The 13,950-nt window shown below is 35.6% G+C and overlaps 1 protein-coding gene across 1 annotated transcript; it reads left to right on the forward strand.

Moving 5' to 3' along the window:
* The first annotated feature begins 12,186 nt into the window (after positions 1–12,186).
* Positions 12,187–13,152, forward strand: LOC122204429 (olfactory receptor 13C8). The gene has a single exon (XM_042911892.1). The coding sequence runs from the start codon at positions 12,193–12,195 to the stop codon at positions 13,150–13,152; it is 960 nt and encodes a 319-aa protein (XP_042767826.1). The 5' UTR covers positions 12,187–12,192.
* The last annotated feature ends 798 nt before the right edge of the window (positions 13,153–13,950 follow it).

A 13,950-nucleotide genomic window follows, 5' to 3' on the forward strand; every position in this document is an offset into this window, starting at 1 on the left:
GATTACATCAAATTAAAAATCTTCTGCACAGCAAAAGAAATACTCAATAAAATGAAAAGGCAACCTATGAAATGGAGAAAATATATTTGAACTATATTAATATCCAAAATATATAAAGAAGTCATACAACTCAGTAACAAAAAAAAAATCTGATTTTAAAATGGGCAGTGGAACTGAACAGACATTTTTCCAAAGAAGACATACAGGTGGCCAACAGGTACATTAAAAGATTCTCGAGCTACTGGGTGGCTCAGTTGATTAAGCGTCTGACTCTTAATACTAATCTCAGGGTTTTTGAGATTGAACCCCACAACAGGCTCTGCACTAACAGTGCAGAATCTGCTTGGGATTCTCCCCCTCTCTCTCTGCTCCTTCCCCACTCATACATGTGTGCATGTGTGTGCTCTCTCTCAAAATAAATAAGTAAACATTTATTTTAAAAAGATGCTCAGTATCATTAATCATCAGGAAAATGCAAATTAAAATCATAGTGTGATATCCCCTTACACCTGTTAGAATGGCTACCTTCAAAAAGATAGGATAACAAGTAAAGGTGTGGATATGGAGAAAAGAGAAACTTTGTGCACCATTGGTGGGAGTGTAAATTGCTTCAGCTTTCAGGAAAACAATATGGAGGTTCCTTAAATAAAGAACTACCATAAGATCCAGCTTTTCTACTTCTGGAATATATCCAAGATTTAAGAAAATATATCTGCATCCCCATGCTCATTACAGCATTATTCACAAGAGCCAAGAAACAACTTAGGTGTCTATCAAAGCAATAAATGGATAAAGAAAATGTGGTACATATATAAAATGGAATATTACTCAGCCATGAAAAAGTAGGAAATCTTGCCATTTGGGACAACATGGATAGACCTTGGGGGTATTACGGTAAGTGAAATATGTTAGACATAGAAATACAAATACTGTACAATATCACTTATTTGTGGAATCTAAAAAGGCCAAACTCATAAAAACAGAGAGTAGCTGCTGGTTACCAGCAGCTGTAGGGTAGAGGAATTGGAGAAATGTTGGCCAAGCAGTATACACTTGCAGTTAGAAGATTAGTAAGTTCTGGGGATCTAACGCACAGCATTGTGATCAGTTAACAAAACTGCATTATACACTTAAAAGTTGCCAAGAGACTAGATCTTAAATGTTCTCACAACACACACACACACACACACACACACACACGCACACACGCACACACGCACACACGCACAGACACACACAGATAATTATGTGCTATGATGGAGGTTAGCTAACATTATGGTAGTATTCATATTATAACATAAGAGTGTATCAAATCAACTCAGTGTACATCTTCAGCTTACACAATATTATATGTCAATTAGATATCAATAAAAATGTGAATAACACATAAAACATAGATTTCAAGCTTTTCAGGCAGAAGGGACAGAGAAAGAGGTTAGGGAAAGAGGACTCAAGTTCTTCTCCTTTCAGGATCCTCTTTCTCTTAAGTGGTTCTTCAATGAAAAGTACTACTCCGAACAATAACTATAAATATTAAAGTGGCATAATTTCATAGTACACAAAATATAGAGCAGAATTGAGGAACTAAATGTTATGGTAAAATTGCCCATCTGCCTACAAGTATATATTCTAAGCATCCATCATGCTCAAGGTTCATCTTGAGATGGTGCTGTGATATTTTCTGCCATTAAGTAGTTTTCAATCCCTTTAGGGAAACTTGTTGCATACACATATCATAGGCAATAAGTAATATCTTCTTGCTCCTCACTCAATCTTTAGAATGAAAATAATAGTGTGTGTCTCATAATATTATAATAATAATTAGATAAATGAAATACATGTAAAGTACAGAGAAAATGCCCCTCCCCTGCACTCAGTTGGCCTTATCTATTATTATCTGGCAGTACATGTCAGATACCTGAACAGTATAACTTACAGGATTTAGAGTGAATTAAAGAAGAAATATGTAGTTTAAGGAGAAATTACCAATTTGAAAAAATAGGCTTATCTCAAAAAGAGTTTTCACAGAAAAACATTGAGAAAGAAAGATTAATTTCTGGGACAAAAACTGAGTCTGAATACAAACCTTGGTTATTAAAGTCAAAGAGGAATTGTTTTTGATAAAAGGTAACTTTCTGTTTCATATGCTTCAACTCTAACTTGAATCTAGAGAGAAAATAAAGCTCAGTTTCAATTTTTTATTGACATTTAACTATCAGTTTAAATTGTTTACGTTCTTTTAACCTAAATTTCCTTCTTCATTGAAGAGTGGGAATAGAACACTCTAAGTCATGGTAGTATCCTGGGAAGCACATTAGATATTTGAAAATATAATACAAATGAAGATGCTTTATGCTATTAATCATGGGAAGTTCTCATATAAGACGAGAAAAGAAAAAACAATACTTATTAAAGACTATTTTTCTGTTTTAGTCTTAAAATCTTCAAATACTGTGGTAATGTAGATGGTGAGATACAGTTCCTATTCGAGTTGCATGACAACAAGAATATACCAGTTACATGATGTAATTGGATCTAACTACATTTTCCCTGGAGTATGGGAAAGTTTTTAATCCTCCTAACATGTTTACATTCCTGACATTAGTTTGTTGCAAATATTGGACCCTTCCATAGCTTGCCCCCAAAAGAATTTAAATTGCCTTGCTGAGCTAATGGCTGGTCTTTGGGAGGACGTTTCTGGAAATCAAAATGCAGAGACACACTTAGATAAGTACAAAGGCTGGCCTTAAGAATCTATGGGTCATTTTAGTTATTTTTTCTGATATTGAACTAGAAGTGGCCTGAGAGTGAGAATATTTTATAGATTTTTTTTTTAAACGTTTTATTTATTTTTGAGACAGAGAGAGACAGAGCATGAACGGGGCAGGGGCAGAGAGAGAGGGAGACACAGAATCGGAAGCAGGCTCCAGGCTCTGAGCCATCAGCCCAGAGCCCGACGCGGAGCTCGAACTCACAGACCGCCAGATCGTGACCTGAGCTGAAATCAGATGCTTAACGACTGAGCCACCCAGGCGCTCCGAGAATATTTTAAAGAAACTCATCTATCAATTTTATCAGAGAATAAACTACTGGTATGTCAAAATTTGAAGAAAATAATTACAGCATCCTGTTTGCTATCTAAATCTCACTAATGTCTCCTCACTTTATCCTGAAAATTGTTACATAAACTAGTGAGCATTACTTGAGGCTGTAAAGCAAAGCAGCTATTAAGGAAGAAGACTGAACTCAGATCAAGAGAGGAAGCCACTCCTCAAGCTTAGAGGTACATATATAAATGACATTATATTCCAACTTCTCTTGTAAATATTGTTTTCAAATTATTGGTAAGATATCAATTTTATATGCTTTAACTGGATATATCTAATTTTTCCATCTGTCAAGCTTTCATCATTTGGTGTCATATGGCTTTCCATTAAATTTGAGACCATTGCTGAATAATTTTCACAACAAAGCTCTTAGGTAGGAATTGGCCTCATTTAAAGAAGGAAAAAAGGAGGTTCCAAATCTAGGCACTCTAAAATAAAATTCAGTCTTCTTTTGCCTCTTCAAAAACATTTGTTCTTCCTTCCTGCCCTTTCTTCTCCACAGCAGATAGAATGAGAACGTTAGATTCCTCCATTGGATGTTAAGACAGCATTGCAGAACAGGTGCACTGCACCAAGCAATTTGAGTATTATTATTGGACCTATAATCTGCTGAAAAAATTATTTCTCTGTCCCAAATGTGTGGAATTTCAATGCAATTATTTGACCATCTTCCATAGTTGCTATGACTACCATATTTTTAAAAATATTTTAAAATAGTTGAGATATCATATCACCTGTATTTCAAAATAATTGTTGAATTCAAAATAATTAAGACAAAAAATATGATTCCTGGGGTGCCTGGGTGGCTCAGTCAGTTAAGCATCTGACTTTAGCTCAGGTCATAATCTCACAGCTGAGTTTGAGCCCTGCAAAGGGCTCTCTGCTGTCAGCGCAGAGACCACTTCGGATCCTCTGTCCTCCTCTATCTGCCCCTCCCCAGCTCACGTGTACTCTCCCTCACTCTCTCAAAAATGAATAAACATTTAAAAATGCATGTGATTCCTATATCTCACTCTGTATAAATAAATGTACACCACCTCTTCCATTAACCCTTTCTGGAAAATCCTTGGGTCAGGATCACTGTAATCAGCACCTCTTTATCCTAATGCCCTTAAGTCCCAACAGTGAGCTTTGACTTGAGAATAAAGTGTGTGGGCGCAAAAATCTGCCACTGCCCTTTATCTCTGTCTTGTTTTGATTACTACTGATTTGGATTAATCTTGGCAAAAAATAATGTCCCAGAAAAAAAGAATCTGAGCATCTATTCCATCTATTCCTACACTGTGCTAAGTACTTCAATTTGTAGCAGAAATTCAGCCTGTGAATCAAATCTGTGGTTGTCATATTCTCAATGTGTCTGTCATTCTGCTTGGATTCCAAGTTTACTTAAATTAGCCTCTCTCTAATTAGCACTAAAACCAATAAGATTAACATAGAACACATTTCCCTGTCTGAGATAATACAGTGTTTCTGAGAGTCTGAGCTTTATAGCCAGACAATGCTTACTTCCTACACATAGTTAATTAGATACAGAACACTAATTAAGTCATATACCTTCTCTCAGTATTGTTTTCCTGTTTCTAAAATGAAAAGGCAATAGCTTAGGAAAATTCTTTTGAAGCTTCAAAATTATAAAATCATAAAAGAAAAAAATTAAGTTGTTTAACAAATACTGAAATATTTTTTATAAAGAACTATCCTTTAGCTTTGCGAAAAATAGATGTTATAATGATTTCATTTGCTCACCATCATGCCATCACCACCAGCCCTAGTTATATTGCCTAGCACACACAAGGCTACTGCTATTTTTGTGTTCAATGAATTAGTGAATAAGCATTTGGATATTACATTCAGCTTGCAAAGTGCTTTCACTATATCATATCATTGGATTATCTCATTAAATGTATGAAAAAACATAGAATCTGAAAAGTAGTGTAGCACTCACCTACCTAGCATGTGAATTGGGTGTCCTAAGAATGTAATTTTGAGTCTCATTCTCTTTTAATTGCAACTAATTATGACCCAAGGAAGAATCAAATGTGTTTTAAGTTCCTACTCTATAACATAAACTTAGCACATGTGATCAGTTAAACTCAGACAATGCTGCCCCAATATATGTGAGCATACAGTTGCTGAAAGAAGTTAGAAAATTAGCATAATGTCACAGAGTTCATAAGAGATGCAGCTAAGATTTCTTTCAGCTCATGTACATTTGACTACCATTGCTTACAGTGTCCAACATATCCTGGGGCAACTAAGGGAAAACTGAAGACAAAGCGAATATGTCCTTTTTCACCCAGTGAAATACTTTAATAAATCACTTCTCTTGGAAGAGAAATTTTCTAAGGGTGGGGAAGAAATCTCTTTTTTAAAAAAGACATGAATAGCAGAAGGGACGGGTTCCTATGACCCCCAGGAAATCAATCTTTTGACTTATTAACTGGGATGTTTTACTTTTCCTCTGGGTATCTGTTGAAGTGCCCTTCATACTCAGAAATGGAAAAAAAAAACCAACCTGGAAAACCCAGGCAGAATGAGGCAGTTGTTATTATTTTTGTTAGTTTAATAACTAAAACAATTGGTTAAGACCTGGTTGTGAAAGACCCAACAGAGCATTGGTTTCACCTCAAAGGGAGTGTAGATACACTTTAATTTTCACAGACTATTATAGGACCAAGCTAAGAACCTGGAGGAAATGGCAGGATTGTGTTTTTGCCAAGGGAAATAAAACTTTATAATACCAACTTGACCTAAAATGAACTCTTATGTTTCTAATTCCAAAAGAAGATTTATTTTGAGTCAGGTTCTCTATAAGCTGAAGGAGAGGAGACAATCAATGATTGCCTTGAAAAACAATGATTACAAACCTACAAACCACACAGGTCACAGTTCAATATTAGTAAGAAAGTACATGATCCTGAAGAATGCCTCTAATTAAACTTTTTTTCTGTGTTTTCATCCTTAACATCCCCTGGACAAAATTCCAAAGGTTCCTAATTGCCTGGAGAATAGATTTTAATTCCTTAATGCTACATTTAATATACCACACAAAATGGCAAATCTTCCTTCCTTTTAAAAATATTTTTCTGACTACTGTACCATGATACATTGTTTTCTTGCCTAGAAGCCCCACTGACACATTTTGCCTCATCCTGTTACCTAAGACTCTTTCCCCTCGGCTCAACAAAGCCAAATTCAAGTGACAAGATATCCCTAGCTCTTTCTCAGATGATCTCCCCTTCTTTGAAATCTGTTTGTACTTTCTTTTGTCGTTTGAATAAAACATGTATAATGATTCAGGCTTCCCCCAAGGAAAACTGCTGGTTTCCTACCAACAGACCTCACTACATTGCCATACTGTGGTGGTGTGGTGTGGTGTGGTGTGGTTTTATCAAGGTCCACATTCTGTTCTTTTCCCCCGTACACTCAAAATTGATTGGTTAGAACAGGATGAGTCTGTATCTCATTCACAGGGGTTGATTCACATTAATTCACAGGTACTATTATGAAGCAGAGTACTACACTTTACAATGAGACATAGAATGGTGGGGTGCCTGGATGGCTCAGTCAGTTGAGTGTCCCACTCTTGATTTTGCCTCAGGTCATGATCCCAGAGTCGTGGAATGGAGCCTTGCGTGGGGTTGGGGGTGCTCAATGTGGAGTCTGCTTAAGATTCTCTTTCTCTCTCCCTCTGCTCCTTTTCCCAGCTAACATGTACACTCATTCTTTCTCTCTCAAATAATAATAATATTATAATAATAAAGAAATAGAATAGCCAATTCTTTTGGAGAGCAGCCACCTAATTCCTCTGCTTAGTCCACTTATTCCTTCTACACAGTGACCTGGATGCCCTGTTTCTCAGTATCATCAGAAGGGAAACACTGAGGGGCACCTGGATGACTGTCTCATGGTTCATGAGTTTGAGCCCCCATTGGGCTCCACACTGAGTAAACCAACCAACCAACCAACCAACCAACCAACCAACCAACAAATAAATAAGCTTAACAAAAAAGAAGAGCAACACTGAACCAAATCAAGGGAGTTATTTATATGAATAGCATATTTAGTGGAATCAGGCTAATACAAACTCCACATTCATTTATCTCTACATTAAGGATAACCTTTCCAATAGGACCACAAGACTTGGAACCATTTTATGCCTGACTTTTCTTTAGCTAGATTTAAAATGTTATTTTGCAAAATGTCTGATCTAACTAAACTTTAACCCATTTTTTTCTTCTAAATGCCTTATTTTTTTCCTCCAATCCATTGTGTGTTGTTTTTTATGGAGTCAGAAGTCAATTTTCCTTTGTTCTTACATTTATGATAGTCCACTATAGTAAAACTACATTAAATTTTTTGTCTTAATTCTTTTTTGAGACAGAAAAAGGGAAAGAGGAGGGGAGAGAGGCAGAGAGAGAGAGAGAGAGAGAGAGAGAGAGAGAGAGAGAGAGAATCTTAAGCAGGCTCCACACCCAGCATGGAGCTCAACATGGGGCTTGATCTCATGACCATGAGGTCATAACCTGAGCCATAATCAAGTCAGATGTTTAGCTGACTGAGCCACCCAGGTGCCCCTAAAACTATATTTTTATCAGAGCTCCTTCACTAGCATATGTCCTATATTGCTCTCTATGATTTTTATGTGTTTTTATTTGTTTCCTTTTAAACTTAGACTTTAGTTACTCATACTCCTTTGTATTTATTTTATATTCCTCCATACATTATTTCCAGTCTTTACAAAGCTTCCTACATCTCCCATAATCACTGATTCTACTAAGCACTTATGTGTTTGATTTGTCCCTAAAAATACATGTACCTTGTAAGGTACGTATTTTAAATTTCTATGTAAATTTTATTGTGTTATAAGTCACAGTATTGCTTACTTTTTAAACACTTCTTCCAGGATCTATTTATGTTGTTGTATGGACGTCTAGTTAATTTGCTTCTCATTTCTGCAAAGTGCTCCATATGGCATGCTCTCATGTGGTAGAACCATTACTCTGATGATGGGCGTCCAGTTTGCCTCCAAACTCCTTTTGTCACAAACCATGCAATGCTGAGCATCGTCATGCTTGTGTCCTTATAGTCCTGGGCAAAAACGTATCTGGGTCATCTTCCCAGGACTAGAATCACTGAGTCCTACCCGATTTTAATAGAACCAGAGAGTTTTCAGTATACCAGTGTACACTCCCATCAGAATTCTACCTCCCCACCTCTTGCCAACTTTTAGTATCATCTACTTTGGTAATGAACACGAACGATATTGCATGGCTGTTTTAATGAGCATTTTTCAGATTTGTGAAGCATGAGATTTCTCCATATATTCATCAGTCACTTAGGAAATCTCTTCCATAAATGACTAATTCATGTCATTTCACCAATTTTCCATTGGTTTAAAGCTTTATCTTTTGGGTTAACAAAAGAGGTTTTTATTTTTGTGTTTTTTTCTTTTTTTCCCCTTTTTGTATATTCCATCAAGAGGGTTACTTGTCAGACAAGTTAGTAGTGTATTCAGTTAGATAGCGTAACTATCTTCTGCAGTCTGTTAACTTTATCTCTGAGGTCCTTCATTGGATTAAGTCTACCAAGTTTTGCTTCATAGTTTATGCTACTTGGATTTTGTTTTAAAAGTGTTTTTCCTCCACTATAAGTTTACAAAGATTCTCTATATTGCCTTTTATTAATTTTGTAATTTCCCTTTTTCACATTTAAATTGTTAATTCATCTGGTTTCCACTTTTACATATGGTAATCCCAGGATCTAATTTTTATCTTTTATCCATATCTAAAGGTATTTCCCTAATATGATCTACTAAGCCATCCCTTCTTGACTACTTTGGGTTGACAGTTTTATGATTTATCAAATTCCCATATACTAGTGTCTGTATCTGAGATTTCTTTTCCAACGGACTACTTAAATGTCCTTGATCCATTATCATAATATTTTTATTACTGTACCTTTGCAGTATGTTTCAAATATGGACGCTCCCCTTATTTTTCGTTATAAAATGAACTGTGTTTTTATTCTTCCATATAAATTTTAGGATGAATACTCCCATTCCTCAAAAAATTTCAAATACAAATTTCAAAAATTTTGTATATATTTAATTGAGTGTAAAGACTAATTTGGGAGAAAATGGCAGCCTTAAATTTTTATTCCATATATTAACATGCTATACTTTTTCAATTACTTACATCTGTTATGCTCTTTATTATAATTTTTAGATCATTTCTGTAAAGGTCCTGTGCATGCTTTATTAGGTCAAAACCCAGATGTTTTATATTTTTTGTTAATCTTATTATATTTATTTTTATTATATTTGCTAATCATTCATTATTACCATAAAGAGTACTACTAATTTTTCCATTGATCTTACTTTCAGAAGTCTAATTTTTCTCATTAGTTCTTATAAATTTTTTAGTATCATTTTGTTGCTACTTCTTTTTTTAATTTAATTTATTTATTTTGAGAGAGAGGGCAGGGGAGGATCAGAGAGAGAGGGTGAAAGTGAATCCCAAGCAGGCTCCTCACTGTCAGGGCAGAGCTGGACATGGGACTCGAACTCGCAAACTGTGAGATCATGAGCTGAGCAGAAATCAAGGATGGGATGCTTAACTGACTGAGCCACTCAGGCACTCCTTTTTGTTGCTACTTCTGCTATTTTCTTGCCTTACTATTTTGACTAGGACTATCAAGTCCATGTAAGAGTGGGAATCTTTTATCTTATTACAGATAATGAAAATGTATAATAAACTGCCTTAATTATTAGTGACTAATTTTTATAGGTTCTTGGCATATAGTTTTCTTTCAAGATTAAGAAGTTATCCTATGTTTGTGGAACTTCAAATAGTTAATATGAAATTATGAATTGACCTCCACCAAATTTATTTCCTGCATCTCTTGAAATAATTAATTTTAATTTTCTTTCATCTATTTATATCATGATTTACTTGTGATGTTTACCAAATTGTTTAAGGAAGGAAAATCTATATATCATACAATAATAATCCCTCCTTCCATGGATTGTTATGAATAAAAGCATTTAGATATGTATCTGACATTGAGTAATCAATACATAAATTCCTATTTTATTATCATTTCTAATAAAACTATTAAATGCAGATTATTATTATATCTAAGTCATTACATAGGTGATTTTAAAACTATGCCCTTTGGAATCCTCTTAAATTTTTTTTTCTTTAATGTTTAGTTTTGAGAGAGACAGAGAAAGAGAGAGAGAGACAGAGTGTGAGCGGGGGAACAGCAGAGAGAGAGGGAGACACAGAATCCGAAGCAGGCTCCAGGCTCTGAGCTGTCAGAACAGTTCAAACCCCAAACCATGAGATCATGACCTAATGAGGGGCTTGAACCCACCAACCGTGAGATCATGACATGAGCCGAAGTCGGATGCTTAACTAACTGAGCCACCCAGGTGCCCCTGGAATCCTTTTAAGCCAAACTGAAGGAAGAAATGTAAATAAGGAACTAAATGAATAGTACTCTGTCTTCTCTGGCAAACCAGTATAACTTCAATCAGAGAAAATTTCTTGTTTGCTTTACATATTATGCTTCTGTATAAATTTGATTTGCTAAAAAATAATGGCTACGTATCACTGGTTTAGTTAAATGTGTACATTTTGAATGAAAGCACTATTATTACAGTTGATCCCTAAGTGATAGTCCTTGCATGAGGTGAAAATAAACAAATTAAGAGGAATCTACAATCTACATTATATTTACTCATGATAAAAATGGCTTTGTAAGCACTTTTAATTTCTCTTTCTTTAAGAAATTTTTTAAATATTTATTTTATTTTTAGGAGAGAGAGAGCAGGGGAGGGCCAGAGGGAGAGTAAGACAGAGGTTTTGGAGCAGGTTCTGTGTGGACAGCAGAGAGCCGGATGTGGGGCTTGAATTCATGAACTGTGAGATCATGACCTGAACTGAATTTGAATGCTTAACCGACTGAGCGACCCAGTCGCCCTCAATTTCTTTCTATTAAAGAAAACCATTTATTTAAACACATACTTCATTATCATATTAAGGTAGATACTGTAGCAATATAAAGATACGTCCCTCCAATGAGACGGCTGTGCTCAAGGAGGCTATGTGCAGATAGGTAATACTACTTATTACCACCAGCAGCCAAAATGAGGTCTAAAAAGGGATATGATTATATAGGACCACATTATGACTTTGACTGGCCCTTTCTTCCATGAAATAATATTAAAAATTGTATTTTACATCTGCTTTCATATAAAGATAAATATACTAATATTATGTACTAAAGCTTAAAAACTCAGTTTTATTCAGATTTTAAAAGAAATAAAAACATTTTCATAGGCTTCTAACAGTATGATAGGCCTACTATGCCTACCGGATACATTGGTCCTGCAGCCATGAGTGAAGAATTCAAATACATATACAATCCCATCAGGTATTATAAGTGGTTGAGATCAACTGAGAATAACATATTTACTGGCAACTAATATTCACCTCCAGTGACAAGCAGGTAAGGGAGATAGGAGGGTAATCTGGTGTCATGGAGAACATGCTTCAAATAAGAATGGGCAAGTTGTAATTGAGCTCCATCATGGTAATAGGTGTAATGTTTTTAAATATTATAATTTATTTGAAGACAGGCTGAAAATGTAGATTTTTTTATACCATATCTTCTGCATGTAAAATATTGACCTCTAATTCAAAACTTAAAACACTGCAGAAAAGACTGTCAATCAAACTACATCTCTCTACTGCATCCAGACTATAGACACTAAATTGGTGTGCAGTCAGTATGTTAAGAGGCAGAACTAGTTGGAACAGCCGTAAACTGGTTTGGGATCCAAATGTCCTATAATCAAATGTACTCTCTCTTAACCCTGAGATGATCAGGTTAGGATTCTGCTCTAGTGGCCTGAGTTTAGAGTGAGAAAGCTGCCCCAGAGTTATATTGTTATACCCAAATATAGAACTGCAGTGACACAGAATATGATTCTTAAAAGAGGTAGCTCTTGCAGATACTGTATTAACAAATTTCTATCCTATCATCCATAGAGTGCTATTGGAGAAGGGATATATGTAATATGGAAAGGACCAATGATTCCATGCTGACAGAATTTGTCCTTGTTGGGCTTTCTGCCCACCCAAAGCTCCAGACAGTTTTCTTTGTGCTAGTTTTGTGGATGTACCTGATGATCCTTCTGGGAAATGGAATCCTTATCTCAGTAATCATCTGTGATTCTCATTTGCACACCCCCATGTATTTCTTCCTCTGTAATCTTTCCTTCCTGGACATTTGTTACACAAGCTCCTCTGTCCCACTAATTCTTGACAGTTTTCTGACAGGAAGGAAAAGGGTTTCCTTCTCTGGGTGCATGGTGCAAATGTTTCTCTCCTTTGCCATGGGGGCCACAGAGTGTGTGCTTCTAGGCATGATGGCACTCGACCGCTATGTAGCCATCTGCTACCCACTGAGATACTCTGTCATCATGAGTAAAAATGCCTACCTGCCCATGGCAGCTGGATCCTGGGTCACTGGGCTTGTGGACTCAGTGGTGCAGACATCTCTCGCAATGCAGTTACCATTCTGTACTAGTAATGTCATTAACCATTTTGTCTGTGAAATTCTAGCTATCCTAAAACTGGCTTGTGCTGATATTTCAACCAATGTGATCAGCATGGCAGGGTCAAATCTGATTGTTCTGGTTATTCCACTGCTAGTAATTTCTATCTCTTACATTTTTATTGTCACCACTATATTGAGGATCCCCTCCACCGAAGGAAAACGTAAGGCCTTCTCCACCTGCTCCGCCCACCTAACAGTAGTGATTATATTCTATGGAACTATCTTCTTCATGTACGCAAAGCCCAAGTCTAAAAGTTCTGTTGATGCTGATAATCAAGACATCATTGAGGCCCTCATCTCTCTCTTCTATGGAGTAATGGCCCCCATGCTCAATCCTCTCATCTATAGTCTGAGGAACAAGGATGTAAAGGCTGCAGTGAAGAACATGGTGGGTAGAAAAAACTCTGATGGAATCTGAGTACAGATTTACACTATGTGACTCAGTACCCAAAGCTGCTGCAGACACAAAATTTGAAAAGAGAACATTACTATGTGAAAACAAATTCACCATGTGGCATTCAAAATCATCTGACAGAAATATTTTGGTGGATGTTGTTACTATTAGCTTTTCGTTTTAACTGCAGAAATAAAACATGCTTGTGGTTTTAAAAAATACTATTATGTAAATGCAAAATGCGAAAATCTCTTAGGAATCTCCAGCAAAATACAGTCACTCTTAAACGTTTAGAAAATAACACAGGCAAAAGGTAGACTAAAATCACTTGACATTAATATAACACTGTGTTAACTAACTGGAATTAAAGTAAAAAATTAAAGAAAAAACAATACTGAAACAGAAATATGTAATAAAGAAGTAAACATTCAGTAAAAAAAAAGTGTACTAAAAATATTCTGTAACCTAAAATAAGTACACTTTTAATTAATTATGCAAAAGGAATATTAATTGGCACATGGCATATTATATATTGATTTTTAATTTACTCATTTGTTACTGTCTGTGTCCATTATATAAACTCACTGAGAGTAAAAACTTGTCTGTTTATTACCCTGTAGCATCCCAAAGACCAGAATAGAGCCTGGCACATAACAGATGCCCAATATATACAGTTATTTATTTTAATAAATAAAAGAACTGTATCTTGTGTAAGAGTAGAAATGTGTATCTGTCATATCTGACATAACAAAGGTTATTCAAAAATAAAGCTGATTCAATGTAATATTTTCTAAATAAACTATATTGGCTTTGTTAAAATAT

The sequence above is a fragment of the Panthera leo genome, chromosome D4, assembly GCF_018350215.1.
Source record: "Panthera leo isolate Ple1 chromosome D4, P.leo_Ple1_pat1.1, whole genome shotgun sequence".
In the NCBI taxonomy this organism is placed as follows: domain Eukaryota; kingdom Metazoa; phylum Chordata; class Mammalia; order Carnivora; family Felidae; genus Panthera; species Panthera leo.

Coding starts and splice junctions, on each gene's coding strand:
- LOC122204429 (XM_042911892.1), top strand. CDS start 12,193: ATGGAAAGGACCAATGATTCCATGCTGACAGAATTTGTCCTTGTTGGG.